At 43.5% G+C, this 20921-nt stretch overlaps 1 protein-coding gene across 5 annotated transcripts in view; it reads left to right on the forward strand.

Moving 5' to 3' along the window:
• ankrd6b (ankyrin repeat domain 6b) overlaps window positions 1-20921 on the forward strand; it is a 231035-nt gene that overhangs the window by 155977 nt on the left and 54137 nt on the right. For all 5 annotated transcript variants that reach the window (XM_041188597.1, XM_041188596.1, XM_041188600.1 and 2 more), the window contains one exon: window positions 788-1163. In XM_041188597.1, the coding sequence (XP_041044531.1) occupies window positions 1044-1163 (120 nt within the window). In that variant the 5' untranslated portion in view covers window positions 788-1043. The remainder of the gene's footprint in view (window positions 1-787; window positions 1164-20921) is intronic.

Consider the following 20921-nt stretch of genomic DNA (forward strand, 5'->3'; position numbering starts at 1 on the left):
TGAAATTCTCTGCTTCTAAATCTGATTGCTGAATTGGTTTCAAATTTTTTATTTGGTTTCCACAGTGATCTAGAGGCAACTGTCAGTCCACTGACATACACTTCTCTCATTCCCCCACCAGTTCATGTTGCCATTCTTTATCTCCACCTTGTTCCCCAACTTTCCCCTTACTATTACCAGAAACTGCTGTTCTGGGTGATTGAAACTGGTCATTCTGTATGTGGAAATTCTTGACTTTGCAATAGCTTTGTGAAATTGAAGCTCATGAATTTCATCTGGGAGCAACATTTTAGGTAGGAGTAAGGGGATGGCGCTGATTTTCATTTTTAAATGTGGACTCAAGGTTTTAAATTCTGTTAATGTAAAATGCAGGCTCTTTGTATGTACATGCAAAGAGTGACTAGCAAGCTGAGTGGTATAGTGGAGGCATAATCCCTACAATCACTTAAGGGACACTTGCACTTTACCATTGGCTGGTGATGGGCGGTGCACAGAAGGTTTTTCTAGATGGAGGATGATTGCCTCATTTGTATTTATGTTGTTATATTGGCATAACTTGTCTCTGACTAGAGCACCTACCTAAAAGCAAGTCATTCCACCAGTGGACGTATTTATAAACATCCAATAATCTGCTTTTTAAAATCCAATTTAAAACCCAAATAAGTGAAATGTTCTGGTCAGTGTGTTCACGTCAGACCTGACAAACGGCCACCATAGTGTTGTACAGCTGGTATTAGCCCTCCACTCTTAAGCCAACTCAAGAACTGTCCCATATTCATTTTCACAGGTTGAGAAGATGATGATGATGACGTAGAAGAGATGATATAACCCATGGAGCAAAATAAATTCTGGGCATCTGAAACCATCATGTACCTGCATGTTAGGAAACCGCCTGCAAGAAAGCACAGCTAATTCAAAGGTCCCCTGTTAGCCTTTCCAAAAAAAAAACCCTGGAGCCCAGTAGCCAAGCATTAGAGTTCTACATTTCATTTTACTGACAGAACCTGTCCATTGGTTGCCCTGAGCACCTCCTTTTCTAATTCATGAGCCAGAGGGATGCAGTCGCTCAGCTTTCAGAAAGGCTTCTCATAGCTGCACACAAAGGCCAGACAGAGAATGTGGTGCAGCTCATCAACAAGGGGGCCAAAATAGCCGTCACTAAGGTAACCACATTGAATTGTTTTGTGTCTGTATGTGTTTCTCTAATTTGAATGTTGCAAACCTAATTACCCATTCTTTCTATGTACATGTAGTATTTAAACTGAGCCCTGACTCTTGAGTCTGAGCAGACTATCCCCTCAGCAGCATGAATATCTTGGATTTCAGTATTTCACTGCAGTATGCTCTGAACTTTGTAAGACCAGTTTTACATTGGTGCTGTATTTATGGAGTATACTATTGTCGAATTAATTCGCCACCAAGATTCACTTATTATCAGCTATGGAACATATGAAATTCAGATCCTAATCAGTAAATGATGTTTCTAACAGTCATCCTGTGGTGACCTTACAGAAAGAAAGAGAACAAACTCGCCTTTATGTAGCACGATTCACACTAAAGTGACTCACAGCCAAAGAATTGAATCTGAAGTGAAGTCACTGTTATGAAGATAAACGGATCAACCAATTTGCACACAGCAAGGCCCCACAACAGCAATTATCAGAAAATCTGTTTTTTGAGGATTTTGTGGAATGGGCGATAAATGTTGGACAAGGGACCAAGGAGAACCCTTTTTCTTAAATACTGCCATGGGACCTTTACATTCCGCTAACCGGGCAAATAAGGCCTTAGTTTAATGCTTTATCTGAAAGATTTGATAGTTTAGCGCTCCCTCATGGAACCATGGCTGTTTATCAGCTTTTAGAAGGATGTGAAAGACCTGCATTTTTGTTCACTTTCCCATGCAGTGCCTCACGATGTGGACCCAGCTTTCTGATACCTCATCAAAATGGCTGTTCTTCATTTGTGAACCTAGACAATGAGCTGGAACCATCATAGTCAGTACCAAAGCTGTACAGGGGGACATGTTGGATAATAGTTAAGAACAGGGATGATGGTTGATAACTATCACATCCCTCAAACTGGAAGATTGAAGCCCCAGTGCTGCTCAGCAGAGATCACATTACTGCAAATCTGCCCGACCAGACTTAGTACCATATCATTCAATATTGTGCAGAACTAACCATTTTATTTAATATCACAACTGAGAACCAGTTGAGGACAGTCAATGTTGCATGATTTAAATTTACTGTAGCATGGTGAGTCAGGGGATTGCAAAATAATAGACACTTAAAATTGAAAGATACCATCAATAAGGAGCATGAAAAATGATTTATTTGGTGAAATCGCAAATGTACAAAGGAAATCTTTTCCTACCCAATATCATTGAAGAATTTTGCAAAGTCACTTTGATTTCAAGGACAGTGAATTAGCTAGTATGGAGACAATGAAAACATAGCTTTTACTCTTATCATATTAAAGTTCCAAAATTACAGAAGAAGACTCCAGTTCAGCTCAGTTGGTAACACTTTCATGTCTGAATCAGAAGATTATGGGTTCAAGTCCTATTCCAAAGCTTCACAAAAGTCAAAGTTGATGCAGTGATGTGGTACTGAGGGCATGCTGCACTATCGGTCTTTTAGATGAAATTGTAAATCAAGGCCCTGCATGCTGTCTCAGGTTGGTGTGAAAGATACCATGAAACAATTTCAGAGAAAAACTGGGCAGCTATCCCTGGTGTCCTAGTCAACAATTATCCTCAATCAACATTGCAAAAAACAAATTTTCTTGTTATCACATTGCACTTAGTGGGAGCTTGCTGTGCACAAATTGGCTGCCACATTTCCCACACTACAACAGTGACAATGCTTCGAAAGAACTTCAATGCCTGTAAAGCACTCTGAGAAGCTCAGCAGTCATGAAAGGTGTTATAAAATGCAAATCTTTTTTGAAAAAGCATATCCACTTTCTGAAGTGTTAATTGCATATCACAGTCTTGCAGACATCTTTGCCTTAGTTAGAGGTTGGTTATCCATTCAATATTGATGAATGTCTGTTTGATATAAATGTCTGAATTGAAACTATTGGCTGCCTTTTGTTTCAGTATAGCTGTAGATGTCACCATGACACAGAACAAAGGTCAGACATTACCCTGGGGTAATGGCTTTGATTAACAGCCATGCCTGAGATTTTGAGAAGGAGACAGGGTCAGTGATTAGCTCTAGCCCTCTTTGATGACAGTTCAGTGGTCAGAGTTTTTGTTTTACACAATATAGCAGTCTGCAAGTCAGTGTTTTGCTTTTACAGCCAGCAGCCTAGGAAATGTGTGTTTTTAAAATGTTGGCCAAATTGGAGCTAGGCCAGATTGAGGCTACGGTAAGTAAATGTCTGTTTAAAGTCTGCATTCGTAAAGAAAGTGAGCAGTGTCTATATTACTTTATGTATGAAGGAGAGTTGAGAAAAGTATGTTTTCTGTTGGTTCATCTGTCTTGTGTAGATAAAACCATTTGTTGGCCCAGGGTTAAGTTTCAGCCTGTGCTAAGAGTGTATATTCAAGTCTACTTTCTAAGAGAAGGGAACTATGCAATGGTGCATGTATATTCTAGTAGCTGGTGTGTACGGCATGAGGATTCCTGACTATGATTCATAGGTCTCTATTAATTATGTAGATTTGGGCACAAAAGCATACAATTCAGGTTGTAAGGAACAGGAGAGTTCTGCAAATTCGAGTGCTCAGTAATGCTTTAACCCTGAAAATATCTGATGCACAAACACAAAAAATGGCACTGCATCATTAACTTCACCTTCACAAGTTGTCTGCCAGAGCAAGTTGAAACTGAAAGCCCACTTCAGACTGCATTTAGAATCAACTGACTGGAGTCCAGACTGCACAGAGGCCGCTGATTTTCTTGACTGATGGAAATTACAACAACAATAACTTGAATTTATATAGCACTTTTAACACAATGAAGCGTTCCAAGGCATTAAACAGGAGCATTATGAAACAAAATATGTCAGCAAACTACATAGAGATATAAGGTCAGATGATCAAAAGGTCAAGGACGTAGGTTTTGAGGAGTATGAAGCAAGTTAGACAGGCGGACAGATGTAGGACGATATTCCAGAGCTTAGGGTCTGACAAGTGAAAGCACAACCTCTAATGTTGGAAAGATTAAAATTGCAGATGCTCAAGAGGCCAGAATTAAATGAGCACAGATATCTTAGAACAATAGGAAAGTTACAGCGCAGAAAGAGGCTATTCAGCCCATCATGTCTGTGCCAGCCAGCAAAAGATGAAAAAGAAACTAGCCGCTCATTTCAGTCCCATTTTCCAGCACCTGGCCTGTAGCCCTGCAGGTTACAGCGCTTCAGATGCAGATCCAAGTACCTTATAAATGAGTTGAGCGTTTCAGCCTCAACCACCAATTTAAGCAGGGAATTCTAGATGCCCACCACCCTCTGGGTGAAAAAGTTTTGTCCTCTCTAATCCTTCTACTAATCACCTTAAATCTATGCCCCCTGGTAATTGACCCCACAGCTAGGGGGAACAAATCTTCACTGTCTACTTTGTCTAGGTCCCTCATAATTATGGTGCACTTCAATTAGGTCACCCCTCAGCCCCCTCTGTTCTAAGGAAAACAATTCCAACCTATCCAATCTTCCCCCATAGCTGCAATTTTCAAGCCCTGATAGCATTCTTGTAAATCTTCCCTGTACTCTCGCCAAAGCAATTATGTCCTTTATATAATGTGGTGACCAAAACTGTACATAAAATTCCAGCTGCAGCCTAACCATTTTTTTTACAGTTCCATCATTACTTCCATGCTTTTGTATTCAATACTTCATCCAATGAAGAAAAGCATTCCATATGCTTTCTTTACCACCTTATCCACCTGTCTTGCCACCTTCAGGGACCTGTGAACATGCACTCCAATGTGTCTCACTTGCTGTACCCCTCTCAATATCCTCCCATTCATTGAGTATTCCCTTGCTTTGTTTGCCCTCCCCAAATGCATTACCCCACACTTTTCTGGAATGAATTCCATTTGCCATTGATATCATTCTGAGACAACAGCTATCCTCTTCAATGTCAACTACATGGCCAGTTTTGTGTCATTTGCAAATTTCCGAATCATACCTCCCACATTTATGTCCAAATCATCTTAGAGGGTTGTGGGGCTGGAGGAGATTACAGAGATAGGGAGGGGTGAGATAATAGAGGGGTTTGGAAACAAGAGTGAGAATTTAAAATAAAAACAGAAAATGAAGAAAAGCTCAACAGGTCTGGCAGTACCTATGGAGAGAGAAAATCAGTTAATATTCTGAGGCCACTTGATTCTTAAGAGCAAAAGAGAAGTAGAAATGTGATGGATTTTATACTGCTTAAGTGGAGGTGGAGCAAAGTAGAAGGTAGGGAGTAGGTGGGAGCTAAGGAGAAATTTGACAAAAGATGTCATGGATACAGGACAAAAGGAGTGTTAGTGGTAATGTTAAACAATAAAGAAGGTCCTGATAGTGCCAAAAAGGTAAGCTAGCAAAATGTGTTAATAGCAGAATAAGGGTCAGCACTCTGTGAAAACAAAGCATAAAAACAAGTGACAGATGTCCATTTTCGGGTTGGGTAAAAAGGATAAGGTTAGGAAATAGAGACAGGTTAAGTAAGTTATATTGACATTTGTAGGAGTTAGGAATGAGTTTTAGCTTTAAAGTTGAAGTTTGATTTGTGTTTGTGGGTTGAGAAAGGTCAAATTAAGTTTTAGTTTCACTTTAAAAGGTGCTTGCATTTCTAATGAGAGTTTTACGACTGTAAGCTAAGTTGAGCAAGCAAGATTAGAAAAAAAGTGCTGTTGTCTAGCAACAGGAGTGAGGGAGGCAGGTCCCTCCCACATGCACACGCGCGCACACACACAAAAAATAAAGAAACAGCAGTTTTGAGGTCAGTTTTGAAGACAGCTGCGAGGCAGAAGCAGCCTAGAAGGGACAGTTGGCCAGCTCCAAGCTAAAGTTGGTTTTGAAAGTAACTGCCAGGAGAGACGGGAGCAAAGAGGACAGATAGCTAAAGAAAAGACCCTAAAATCCCAGGGAGTGAAACAGGGGAAAGTTCCAAACAGACCTTCTAGCCAAAGGAAGCACAGGAACCTGGAAAAGGTCCTGTTAAGTGTAGTTAAGAGTGAGGGGCAGAGAGTAAGTCTCCAAGCTTCAGATTTAAAGAGACAAAAGCTGTAGAAAGCAGATTTAAAGTGAGAACAGCTTGTAAGAAGCAAGAAAGTCCAAAGAGAGAACTGAAGGTTTGTAACCCTTTGCGATGGGCATGTAAAGCAGTGGTGTACTGTTGACAGCTGAGTTGGTGAGAGAGAATGCATGGAAGACAGATTGAATGCATGTGGTGACCCAGGGGAGAGGAATGTCGGAAGGAGAGTTTTGAAGTCCCGGAGATGAACCCTTGTGGAAGGCGTCTGTGGGAAAGCGTTGGTTTGGGAAAAGATTTCAAAGTGAGTTCTTGGAGAGTGGAGATTGGAAACCCTCGTGTGAAAGAGGGAGTTCAGTGAGACTGGTTAGCTCACAGTGTGACAAGCATCTGGGAGGAGTTGAGGAGAGATCCATAGCATCTGTTTGAGGTGGCATCTGTCACTTGGTTTCAGAGTGTGGTGTGTCTGACCACTGGTTGCCAATTGGGTTACATGGACCATGTATATTGTGTGCATTAGAGTATACGATAGCTTTTGTAATTTGGGTTATTCTTATAAATCTGTATATATCTGTAAAGGTATATTTGTGAATGGAGTATTGCATTTAGTTCATCTTTCTTGTTGAATAAATGTTTCATTTTTTTGTTAAAAGTTTATCAGCTGACTCCTGTGACTCTGTTCAATAGCTATTCTCCACATATCTAAACAAACAAATAAAAGTGAGGTAAAAACAAAAACAAAAAACGAACCCACCCAGGATTACAGGTATCTCCGGGACATAAAACATTTCTCGGACTGCTGTTCCCGTCACATTCTGAGATCCACACTCAGTGCCATGCACCGCCATATGAACACACTCGACCTCTCCCTCCAGCAGCACCGCCGTACCCTTTTTCAAAGCTGCGCGTGCCCCCAGTTTCATTTTATTCCTCGTCTCATCCGACGCCTCAACAAGAAACTTTTTCTCTTTCTCTCAAGTGCTAAGGCACGCAAGCTCCAATAACTCATCGACACCAACACCCACCTAGGACCCTCCACCCCTGCCTGTCCCTCCGTCCACACCCCATCTTCCAATCCCAGCCCCAGCCGTGTATTCACTATACCCCCTGGCCTTCCCCTCTACGATGCTGAACTCTTCTTCCGCCATCTTCGTCTCCGGGCTCACTTGTTTGGGCAGGAGTCCTCTCCCCGTTCAACGGATCCTTTCACCCACCTCCAATATTCTCCCTCCACCTGGACCCCTCCCTCTGGTTTCTTACCTTCTCTTGATCTTTTCATTGAGAACTGTCAGCACGACATTAGTCGTCTCAATTTCTCTGCTCCTCTCACCCATTCTAATCTTTCTCTCGCTGAACTTACTGCACTCCATTCTCTCAGGTCCAACCCTGACATCGTCATCAAACCCGCTGACAAGGGTGGTGCTGTTGTTGTCTGGCACACTGATCTCTACCTTGCGGAGGCTGAGCGTCAACTCACAGACACTTCCTCCTACCTCTCCCTGGACCATGACCCCACCACTGAACATCAAGCCATTGTTTCCAGGACTGTCACTGACCTCATGTCCTCTGGGGATCTTCCTCCCACAGCTTCCAACCTGATAGTCGCCCAACCTCGGACGGCCCACTTCTACCTCCTACCCAAAATCCACAAACAGAACTGTCCCAGTAGACCGATCATGTCAGCTTGCTCCTGTCCCACAGAACTCATTTCTCGTTATCTTGACTCCCTTCTCTCTCCCCTTGTCCAGTCCCTCCCCACCTACATCCGTGATTCCTCTGACACCTTATGTCACATCAACAATTTCCAGTTCCCTGGCCCCAACCGCTTCCTCTTCACTATGGACGTCCAATCCCTCTACACCTCCATCCCCCACCAGGATGGTCTGAGGGCCCTTAGCTTCTTCCTCGAACAGAGGCCCGAACAATCCTCATCCACTACTACTCTCCTCTGTCTGGCTGAACTTGTTCTCACACTGAACAATTTCTCCTTCAACTCCTCTCACTTCCTCCAAATAAAAGGTGTGACTATGAGTACCTGCATGGGCCCCAGCTATGCCTGTCTCTTTATGGGGTATGTGGAACATTCCTTGTTGCAGTCCTACTCCGGCCCCCTTCCACAAATCTTTCTCCGGTACATCGATGATTACTTCGGTGCTGCTTCATGCTCTCGTCAGGACTTGGAAAAATTTATTAATTTTGCTTCCAATCTCCAGCGCTCCATCATTTTCACGTGGTCCATCTCTGACACTTCCCTTCCCTTCCTTGACCTCGCTGTCTCAATCTCTGGTGATAGACTGTCCACCAATATCCATTACAAGCCTACCGACTCCCACAACTACCTTGACTACAGCTCCTCAAACCCCGCTTCCTGTAAGGACTCCATCCCATTCTCTCAGTTCCTTCGCCTCCGTCGCATCTGTTCCAATGATGCTACCTTCAAAAACAGTTCCTCTGACATGTCCTCCTTCTTCCTTAACCGAGGTTTTCCACCCACGGTCGTTGACAGGGCCCTCAACCGTGTCCGGCCCATCTCCCGCGCATCCGCCCTCACGCCTTCTCCTCCCTCCCAGAAACATGATAGGGTCCCCCTTGTCCTCACTTATCACCCCACCAGCCTCCGCATTCAAAGGATCATCCTCTGCCATTTCCGCCAACTCCAGCATGATGCCACTACCAAACACATCTTCCCTTCACCCCCACTGTCGGCATTCCGTAGGGATCGTTCCCTCCAGGACACCCTTGTCCACTCCTCCATCACCCCCTACTCCCCAACCCCACCTATGGCACCACCCCATGCCCATGCAAAAGATGTAACACGTGCCCCTTCACTTCCTCTCTCCTCACCGTCCAAGGGCCCAAACACTCCTTTCAAGTGAAGCAACATTTCACTTGCATTTCCCCCAACTTAGTCTACTGCATTCGTTGCTCCCAATGCGGTCTCCTCTACATTGGAGAGACCAAACGTAAACTGGGCGACCGCTTTGCAGAACACCTGCGGTCTGTCCGCAAGAATGACCCAAACCTCCCTGTCGCTTGCCATTTCAACACTCCACCCTGCTTTCTTGCCCACATGTCTGTCCTTGGCTTGCTGCATTGTTCCAGTGAAGCCCAACGCAAACTGGAGGAACAACACCTCATCTTCCGACTAGGCACTTTACAGCCTTCCGGACTGAGTATTGAATTCAACAACTTTAGGTCTTGACCTCCCCCCTCCATCCCCACCCCCCTTTCTGTTTCTTCCCCCTTCCTTTTGTTTTTTCCAATAATTTATATAGATTTTTCTTTTTCCCACCTATTTCTATTATTTAAAAATATTTTTAAATCTTTTATGCTCCCCCCACCCCCACTAGAGCTATACCTTTAGTGCCCTACCATCCATTCTTAATTAGCACATTCGTTTAGATAGTATCACCAACTTCGACACCTATGTGTTCTTTTGTCCTGCTGTCTGTGACATCTTTTGATGATCTGCTTCTATCACTGCTTTTGCCTACAACCACACCACCCCCCACCACCACCATCTTAAACCAGCTTATATTTCAATCCTGAATTACCTGGAAAAACTCAGCAGGTCTGGCAGCATCGGCGGAGAAGAAAAGAGTTGACGTTTCGAGTCCTCATGACCCTTCGACAGAACTGTTCTGTCGAAGGGTAATGAGGACTCGAAACGTCAACTCTTTTCTTCTCCGCCGATGCTGCCAGACCTGCTGAGTTTTTCCAGGTAATTCTGTTTTTGTTAAATAAAAGTGAGGGTCTATCAATTTGGTATCAACACTGGGATTAGGCTTGTCCAAGGGTAATCTCAGCTGGGATCATAACAACAGAAAGAATTTAAAAAAGAATGAATGAATGAATGAATAAATGAATGAGTGAATAATTAATAATTGGATTAAAAAAGGGATTAAAGATGGAGGAGAGAGTTCATGGTCTGAAGCTGTTGAGCTCAATGTTAAGTCCAAAAGGCTGTAAAGCACCTGATTGGAAGACGAGGTGCTGTTCTTCAGTTTGTGTTGGGCTTCACTGGAACATTGCAGCAGGCCAAGGATGGACATGTGGGCATGAGAGCAAGAGGGTGAGTTGAAATTGCAAGACACAAGATGGTCTGGGTCATTTTTGTGGATTAAGCGAAGGTGTTCCATAAAGTTGTCACCCAGTCTGCGTTTGGTCTCTCCGATGTAGAAGAGACCGCATTGGGAACAGCAAATACAGTAGGCCAAATTGAAGGAGGTGCAAGTGAAGCACTGCTTCACCTGAAAGGAGTGTTTGAGGCCATGGATGGTGAGGAGGTAAAGGGGCAGGTGGCTTATGTGATTGCATGAGAAGGTGCCATAGGAAGGGAATGGGGTATTGTGATGATGGAAGAGTGGACCAGGGTATCACAGAGGGAACAGTCCCTATGGAATGCTGACGGAGGTGAGGGGAAGATATTTGGTGTTGGCATCATGCTGGAGTTAGCGGAAATAGCAGAGGATGATGCTTTGAATGCGGAGGACGGCTGGGTGAAAAGTGAGCACAAGGTGACCCTATCTTGGTTCCGCTTCCTGTAAGGACTACATCCCATTCTCCCAGTTCTTCTGTCTTCATCGCATCTGTTCCGATGATGCCACCTTCCAAAACGGCGCTTCTGACTGGTCTTCCTTTTTCCTTAACTAAGGGTTTCTCCCCGTGCATTGACAGGTCCTCAACTCTGTCTGACATGTTTCCTGCCCTCAAGCCTTTCCCTCCCTCCCAGCACCATGATAGCATCCCCCTTGTCCTCACTTTTCACCCCACCAGCCCGCACATTCAGAGGATCATCCTCTGCCATTTCCGCCAACTCAAGCATGACGCCACCACCAAACACATCTTTGCCTCAGACCCCGCCCTCCATCAGCATTCCACAGGGATCTTTCCCTCTGGGATACCCTGGTCCACTCCTCCATAACCCCCCATACCTCATCCCCTTCCCACGGCATCTTCCCATGCAATCGCAGAAGGTGCAATAAATTTCCCTTCACCTCCTCCCTTTTCATTGTCCAAGGGCCCAAACACTCCTTTCAGGTTAAGCGGTGTTTCACTTCTACCTCCTTAAATTTGGTCTATTGTATTCGCTGGTCACAATGCAATCTCCTCTACATTGTGGAGACCAAACGCAGACTGGGTGACCGCTTTGCGGATCACCTTCAGTCTGTCCGCAAGCATTGCCCAGACTTTCCTGTTGCTTGCCATGTCAACTCACCATCCTGCTCTCATGCCCGCATGTCCATCCTTGGCCTGCTGCAATGTTCCAGTGAAGCCTAACGCAAACTGGAGGAACAACACCTCATCTTCTGATTAGGCACTTTACAGCCTTCCAGACTTAACATTGAGTTCAACAACTTCATGAACTCTCCTCTATCTACACCGCTTTTTTAATCCAATTTTTAAAATATTTATTTATTCATTTTATTTATTTTTTAAATCCTTCCTCCTGCCCCCAGCAGGGCCATGTGGCACTTCTTTTTATCTTTTGTTTTCACAGAGCACTGACCCTTGTTCTGCTATTTACACATTCTGCTATCCTACCTTTATGCCACTATCAGCACCTTCTTTAGCCTTTAACATTACCATTGACAGTACCTTGATCCTGTGCCCATGACATCTTTCAAATTTCTCCTTAGCTCCCACCTATCCCTGACCTTCTATTTTGCTCCACCCCCTCTTAAACATTATAACATCCATTACATCATACTTTTCTCTTTAGCTCTGAAGAAGAGTCATACAGGCTTGAAACGTTAACCCTGTTCCTCTTTCCACCGACGCTGCCAGAACTGAGTTTTTTCTGCATTTTTTGTTTTTATTTTAGATTTCTAGCATCTGCAGTATTTTGCTTTTATCTTAGTGAGAATTTTAAAATCAAGACTTTGTTTGCTTGGGAGTCTGAACACTACTATGAGCTGTACTCCTGTGAGATAGACATTTCCCAGTCTGCACTTGACGCTCTCCTGCAACTTCCTGTCATGGATGAGTTGGGCGAGTTTCCCTTATCACTTGAGCTCGAGAAGGCCATGGTTGCTTGGCAAACAAAAAGGCACCTGGCAAGGATGGAATCCCAGCCGCACTGTTTAAGCTTGGCCAGTTCTATCTATTACCACAGTTTTATGACCTTTTCCTTCTCTGCTGGAAAGTAGGCTCCATTCCACAGGAGATGTGTGCAAAATCATCACTTTATACAAAAACAGTGGTGACAGAGGAGACTGCAACAACTATGGGGGTATCTCACTCCTCAACGTCACGGGGAAGGCCTTTGCTAGGATCATACTTAAAAGTCCATCTACTTGCAGACCAAGTGTACTGAGAAGCACAGTGTCATTTCAGTGCTGGCAGATCTACCAGGATGTGATCTTCATATGCCAGCTACGGGAGAAGAGTAGGAAACAGGATATACCTCCTTAGCTTACTTTCATAGATGTCACTAAGGCATTCAACACTGTCAGTGGAACAGGACTCTTATAAGATTTTGGGGTAAATTGGCTTCTACCAAAGGTCCTCAGTCTCATCTGGCCCTTCCATGACAACATGCACTGAACTGTCCAGTTTGATGGCCCCACTTCTGATGGTTTCAGTGTGACAATGGAGTGAAACAGGGCCGTCACTCTGTTTGGCATCATCTTCTCCATGCCGCTGACATTTGCCTTGCCTGCAGATATGGAAGGAGTCTACTTGCATGCCAGGTCAGACGGCAAACTCCACAGTCTATCAAGACTGAAATCAAAGACAAAAAGCATATTGGGTCCTCCTCTACGCTGATGATGCTGCGCTAGTCACCCACATGGAAACTGTCTCTCCCATACCTGTAATTTGTTCTCCCTGGCTATAAGCATCAAGAAAATGATGGTCATGGGACAAGGTGTTGCATCTCCACCAGATCTCGTTAAATAACGTCCCACTGGAAGAGTTTAGTAAATTCTGCTACCTCGAGTGACATAATCTGTCCTTTAATGCACAACTTGATACAAATGTCGAGAAAGCAGCTACCATCTGTGGCCGACTCACGAGGTGCGCATTGAATAGCATTGTGCTGACCCTTAGGATAAAACTAATGATTTACAAGGCCGGTGTTCTTAGCAACTTGCTGTATGGTTGTGAAACATGGACAACTGCAGCTATCAAGAAAAGAAGCGCAACAATTTTCATCTTTGCTGTCTGTGGTGCATTATGGGTATTTCACGAAAGCCGCAGTCCCCTCACAGGCAGAGCTCCCAAGTTTGTTCAAGTTATTAGTGCTCACCAAACAGAGATAGCTTGGCTGGCTTGGGCATGTCCACAGGGTGCAATATGGTCACATACCCACGGAGTTTCTATATGGTGAGGTAGTCGGAGCCAGGTGGCCAGTGGGACATCCAAAACTCTGCATCCAAGATGTTTGTGAGGGTGACATGAAGGCCCTAGGCATTGATTATTGCAACTGGGAATCAATAGCGGAAGACAGAGAAAAATGGCGACCCCTCCTGTGGGCTGGTGTGCACCACCATGATGACTTGTGACTACAGCAGCAGGGCAACAGGCATCAATGCGGAGAACAAAAGTCCACAAGGAAACCTGGTAGCTTCATGTGTGGCACCTGTAGCAGAACACACCTCTCAGGGATTGGCCTCTTCAGCCATCGCAAAAGTACGCCATATGAAGTCATCCCATCTGAAATGGACTGTTTGAATTTACTATGTTTACGAGGTCAAATCTGAACTAATAACATCTTTGCCCCTCCATCCCTCTGTACACCTCAGAAGAACTCCAGCAAAACCAGACAGGTTTAGGAATTTCAAAAAAAAAACACATGGGGCAGGATTTTTACTTTGACATGAGGGCATGATTGGCAAGCCTGGGATTGGCTAGGGAATGGACCGCCACCCGTGACCAGCCCCCAACCACCATTTCACGCTGGCTGGCCAATTAACGGCTGATGCCAGTGTGGGTAAGCGCAGAATGAAAACTCCCTGAAGGCGGAGAGCTGCCTCAGGGAGCTGATGACTTGAAAACAATTAAATATAGATTTTAAAATAAGGGCAAAAATGTCCAAGCATCACAATCAGTCACCTGAATGTATACGTGATAAAAATTCTGTCCATAGATTTTTATTTTTTTAAATTTAGTAATGGAAACCTCATCCCTCCCTTGGATGAGATTTCATGAAAAGTGCAAAGTCCGCCTGGCCGATTTGCCTGTCCGTCAACTGTAAGATTGGACGGACAATGAAAAATCCGGGACAATTGCAACTTTAATTACACTAATTGGCCTCTTAATTGTCGGTGGGTGCGCTTCCTACTTTTGCGCTCACCCGCCGACAGAAATATTGCACGAGCGTGGGATGACGGGATGCTCACCCGACATAACCTCACGCGATTTCTTGTCCAATTGGGTCAGGCGTGCGTCCGCACACCCAGCTAAAAATTCTGCCCATGGTGTACGTTTAAAAGATCACTCGAGGTTTTCCTCAAATATGCACCATACAACATTGAAAAAGTGCCAAGGACTGTACGCTATTTAAGAGACAATGATGTTTGGAGGAAAGGATATGACCCCTGACTTTGTTAATTTACAATACATTTATACACAGATCCTACCTCCACAGTACAATGTCAGTTGTCCACTTTGTGTATTCTTGGGAATCAATCTGACTGCTCTTAAGATGAGAGAAAACAGCATTCACGGAGTTAAACTGATTCTGTAACAAGCCAGGCTTTAGTTTATCTGTGATGACAGTAACCTTCTTTATGAAATCAGATGTTTCTTTCCTTTCCATGCCTAGTGGCACAGGAGGAAATGCCTTTCTCTCAGTGATTTTTCATTCAGCAGTTTGTGCTCGGGAATTATTTTGATAACAAAGACCCCTTTAATGAGACCAGGTCAATTAGCCTGGTGCTTGGCTAACAACCACAAACCACAACAAAAACAGAACTACCTGGAAAAACTCAGCAGGTCTGGCAGCATCGGCGGAGAAGAAAAGAGTTGACGTTTCGAGTCCTCATGACCCTTCGACAGAACTTGAGTTCGAGTCCAGGAAAGAGCTGAAATATAAGCTGGTTTAAGGTGTGTGTGTGGGGGGCGGAGAGATAGAGAGACAGAGAGGTGGAGGGGGGTGGTGTGGTTGTAGGGACAAACAAGCAGTGATAGAAGCAGATCATCAAAAGATGTCAATGACAATAGTACAATAGAACACATAGGTGCTAAAGTTAAAGTTGGTGACCACAAACCACGCCCCCCCACCCCACACCACCACCACCAGGATGTCCAGCTAGACATGATGTTGCCATTCTGCTGAAATTGGATGCAAGTACTCTCCTGGGTGTCAACCCAGTATTTAGATATCGGAATTCCAGTCTCCACTGTCCAAGGCATGAAAATAATATATGTTAATTATCATAAAACTGGCTCAACCACATTCATCTGATGGACGACAGCCATCTACCCAAAGACTTTCGGTAAGGTGAACTGGCCACTGGGTCACGATGTACATACCTCCGCTAGAAGGACACCTGAAAACGAGATATGAAGGTGGCGGACCTTGACACTGACAGCTGTGACCTCTGGAGGCTGACTATTTGAAAGGGTACTGGAAGAGGTGAGCAGAAACAAAAAGCTCAGCTGGCAGGATGAGGGCCCAGGGAAAGGAGAGGCCAGTCAATCCTGCACCTTCCCAGCCCAGTGTCTCTGCAGCAAATACAGCAGAGGCTGCCATGCCAGATGATGCTTAAAACAGAGTTGACCATCATGAGACAGAAAGCTGCCTTAAAATTCCAAGTGAAACAAGAAGGGGACTAACTACACTAACTACAATATTGTATTAGCCAAAAGGACCATGAGTTAATTAAAGGGTCAAAGTTCTCGTTCTGCTCACAGTTATGAAAAAGTTCTTGAAAGTCCATTTTTACATAGGCTGTACTCACCATTGAAGCAGCTGTGAATGCCAAGCTCGACTTGAAACAGCAAAGGCCTAGAAAGCTGTATAAAAAAAATCTGAATTCATTCTATACTTTGCTGTGTTGCTTGGATACCTGACATTCTTCTAGTAGAGTACCGAAAACAGATCTGCGGCTTGCCTCTGAGCAGTTATGAAAGAGTCTCTGTTCACAGCAGTAACAACCTGTTTCCTTAAGCTCCAAATCAGGGTCCTCATTAGGGGTTTCAGGATACAGATATGGTTCTGTGTATAGCTTTTTTGGTATTGATTGTATTGAGTTCAAATCCAGCAGTCACGTGTACCCATCCTTTTATCAAGCTAATCTGTTCTCAGAACAGATTAGAAGAAGGCCTTAAGATTCAGAAAATCAATGCAAATTGTATTTGCCATGCCTCGTTACTGAATTTTGACTGTTCGAGTGCTAACAAGACATTTCAATTGAAGTTTGTGCTGTGATGATTACCATATATATGTACCAGTACAACAGGACATTTATACCACTATTTGAAGCTTAATTCAGGCCAGGGCGGTCATCTTATATAGGAGTATAGAGCCTGAGGATTGAAGATGGGAGAACGCTTTAGAAGTAACACTTTCTTCAATTTTTTCCATTGTGCTTGCTTTAAAATGGAAATAAACGTGTAAACAATTATTTTTTGTTTAGTTTGGCTGTGCCTAGAACCTGTCTGTGTTTAACTCCTGCCCATTGTGGGCTGGGTATGGGTTGACCGCTTTTGTGAAAACTGAACTTGTGAAGCCCTGGCTGGGCTCTGTGGTTGGCAGCAGTGTTGCAAGCACACAAGTCAACCTATGCTCGTTTGGATGTATTCTTTTGAGGTTTCGTCACCTGGCCACCTGCCTCAGATCACCCCATCCAGTCAAAAATAATCTTTTCTCCCATCTCCAAACTTTCATAGCCAGTAACTGAAAGTGTCCAAAGAAGGTGAAGAAACAAAACACACTGATTTTTAACAGCTCTTTATCTTTCATGGTGATGTCTAGGATTCCGGAAGCCTCCAGGACAATCCAGGGGAGTTGGCAGCCCCAGCTTGAAGCACTATAAATAGGAACGAAATACAGAGCAAGTCACAATTAGAATGTAAATGAAGTAAACAAACAAGGAGCTAAGAAAGATCACTCTTAATTCCCCTGCTAACACGCCCCTTTCGTTTTGAAGGGAAAATAACTTAATAGGATGATGAAAGACTAACTGTAGGAGAACTTCCTGTAGAAATACTCCCCAGTGCAAGTAAAAGTGTTCATTTTACTCCATTCTCTGCAGTCCTGGTCTCCTGCTGCCCTTTTCACACTGCTTGGCTTCTACTTCCTTCCCTCCCACCAATATGCTAAGTAACTTTTCTTGGCATTGAAAACAGCATGTTACCAGGTTGCCAAAGGTTACATTATGAGTAGAAATTATATAAATTGGGCTTGCATTCTTTGGAATATAGAAGGGTAAGGATGATTTGATTGAGGGTTTTAGAATTTTAAGAGGGATTGACAGGGTAGATAGAAAAGCTTTTTCTGTTGGTGGAGGAGTTTAGGACAAGGGGACCTTAAAATCGGAGCCAAGCATTTAGGAGAGAATTTAGGGAACTCTCCTTCATGCAAAACATGATGGAAGTATAGAACACACTCCCACAGAAATCAGTAGATGCCAGCTCAATTAATGATTTTAAATCTAAAATTGATAGATTTGTTTGTTAGACAGGGTATAAAAAGAGCTAGAGCCAGGGCAAGTGAATGGAGTTAAGCTACATATCAGCTGCAATCTCAATAAATGGCAGAACAGGCTTGAAGGACTGAATGGTCTGTTCCTTGTTCCTTTGGTAACTGGTGGAGCAACTGACCAGAACTTAAGGAATTTCAATCTTGTTGTTTGAAGGTGCTTAGGTACGTTGTCTTAAAAATTGCAACAAAAAGTCCTCAGTCTGTCTGAAAAATAATGATAGTTGTGTTCTGTGCAGTGGTGTTCATATGGGAGTATATACAAGGTGCAAGGAAGTTGTATCCTGCCTATAATGAAGCAATAAACATGGAAAGTACAGCAACTTAATCAAGCTGTTTACGTACTGAATCTAAAGGTTATCTCTGAAACTAATATTTACAGAGAATAGTCCGTGTGGGTTTCTTGAGGCATTATTAAATGTTGCCTCAGCGCTTACTGGGAACATATTTTTTTACTTCAACTTTCTGCTACACTAAAGTGATAGGGTGTGGAAAGCTGAAGTATTTCGCAGCCTTGCAGCCTTTGGCGATCTGTCAGCATGCAGTTTAACACTTGCTGTCAGATGGCACACCGTGATCAGTAATTACTTGGCAACTTGGCTCATGCATAATGGCAACAGTGAGCTTACTATGTAATTTTCTATCAGTTCTGTAATGTTCTTAGCTCATTTAGCAGAGAGATTTTGAAGTAGTGCATTTTGGAGAAAGAAACCATATATAGAAGTATAATTTACACAATAAGATTCTAAACAGAATGGAGAAGCAGTGAGATCTAGAATACAGACACACGGTGCAAATTTTAAAAAATCATAAAAATAAAAATGACTTTCTGGGTCTTATACAATGAGGCACTGAATATAACAGCAAAGTAAATATTGCTGAAAAATGGGAGATGCTGCCATATCTTTTTGTCTTGAACTCATCAAGACAAATTACAAAAATACCACATTTCAAATGATCACAACAATTGATACTAGAGGAGAAAAAGATGCTAATTGGTATGGCAAGTCGACTCAGATTGGCTAAGGTGTTGCCATGGAGAAAGCAATGGGAGACTATAGGCTCTCTAAGCTCCTGGGTAATTCAAAAAGGTGCAAGGCTTGAACATATTCCTTTTGTTTGCAGAGAATGGTTCCCTGTATATGTTGCTTCCAGCAAGGGAAAATGAGCCATGTTACAAGCTCGACTGATACCTTAAATTGGTTGTTCATGTAGCTATAAGCGCACTCAGGATTGTTCAAGTGCTGCCCAACCGTGGAATCACATCTGATAGATATTTTGTTTTGGGTTTTACAAATACAAGCTGGTTCAGTACAGTCTGTAAATGTGTTCATTCTACACATAACATTGGTTAGACCACAACTGGAATATTGCAGGCAATTCTTTCGGGTGTGGGGCTCAGAGAAAGAACCTGAAACTTACAGAAAGGGTATAGTGAAGATTCCCCAGAATCTACAACAGAAATAACAAAGCTGTTACTTTGGCACACTCCACTCCAACGGCACAATTTGCAGATTTAAGGAGAATTGAATAACTGTGATCAGAACCTCTGCTAGCTCCTCTCTGACTATTTTCTGCAGCCTAGGTTACAGGAAATCAGGCCCAATTACTTTTATACACCTGTATTCTGTTATTGTTTTGAGCCAATTGCTTTTCTAAGTTATGTCAAATAATTGTTCATTGTCTTCCGCCAGCATTTAGTGTTGCTTCCACCATCATTTGTATAAAAACAATTTTAATATCTATTTAGTATCTTTGCTATCCACAATTAGATTCCTTCTGTGTAATCCCCGAGCTGTCTTTCCTTTTCTTTAACTATTCCTTTATTTTTAATGTGCCTATTCAAGACCATATAATTTCCTTTTATATTAACTTTTTAATCTTTTCACATTCTCTTTTCCTTGTATTGCTAATACTATCATTGACAAATAATAAAAAATAGGTGTTTGTGGGGAAATCTACAGGGGAGCAGTGGGGGGAAGGGGGGGGGGTTGGGTGGGTGGGAGGGGGGTGCGTTCAAAAAGGAAATGGGGAGGGTACAGGCCCAACACATTCCCTCTAGGATGATGGGAAGGAGTAACAAGCCCAGAGAACCATGGATGACCAGAGATATTCAGAATACGATGAGAAGGAAAAGGGAGGCTTTTAGCGGGTACAAGAGAAGCAAATCAGCGGAGGCATTAATGGAGTACAGAAAGTGCAGGGTGGAGCTTAAGAAAGCAATTAGGAGAGCTAAGAGGGGATATGAGAAAGCTCTGGCTGGTAAAAGTAGGGAAAATCCCAAGATATTCTACAAGTATATCAATGGGTTGAGGATAACCAGGGAAAGAGTAGGGCCCATAAGGGGCCAAGGGGGGCAATCTATGGGTGGAGCCAGAGGACAACGCTAGAGTGTTGAACGAATACTTCACATCCGTCTTCACCCAAGAGAATGAGGATGAAGGTATCGAACTCGGGGAGAGAGACTGCGAGGTTCTTGAGCAAATTGATATAGGGAGTGACAAGGTACTGGAGGTGTTGGCAGGCTTAAAAGTGGACAAATCTCCAGATCTGGATGATTTGTGTCCCAGACTGCAGAGGGAGGCAAGGGAGGAGATCACAGGGGCTCTGACCCAAATTTTTAACTCCTCTCTGGCTACGGGAAAGGTGCCAGAGGACTGGAGAGCAGCTAATGTGGTTCCCCTATTTAAGAAGGGTTGTAGAGATAAGCCAGGGAACTACAGGCCAGTGAGTCTCATGTCAGTGGTAGGGAAACTATTGGAGAAAATTCTAAACGTGAGAATCTATCTCCACTTGGAGAGGCAAGGTTTGATCAGTGATAGTCAGCATGGCTTTGTCAGAGGGAGGTCATGCCTAACAAATTTGATTGAATTTTTTGAGGAGGTGACCAGGTGTGTAGATGAGGATAGTGCAGTTGATGTAGTTTATATGGATTTGAGCAAAGCCTTTGACAAGGTCCCACATGGGAGACTTATAAAGAAGGCACATGCACATGGGATACAGGGTAATTTGAGAAGGTGGATTCAAAATTGGCTTAGTTGTAGGAGGCAGAGGGTGATGACAGAAGGATGCTTTAGTGACTGGAAG

Source organism: Carcharodon carcharias, chromosome 5 (genome assembly GCF_017639515.1).
Source record: "Carcharodon carcharias isolate sCarCar2 chromosome 5, sCarCar2.pri, whole genome shotgun sequence".
In the NCBI taxonomy this organism is placed as follows: domain Eukaryota; kingdom Metazoa; phylum Chordata; class Chondrichthyes; order Lamniformes; family Lamnidae; genus Carcharodon; species Carcharodon carcharias.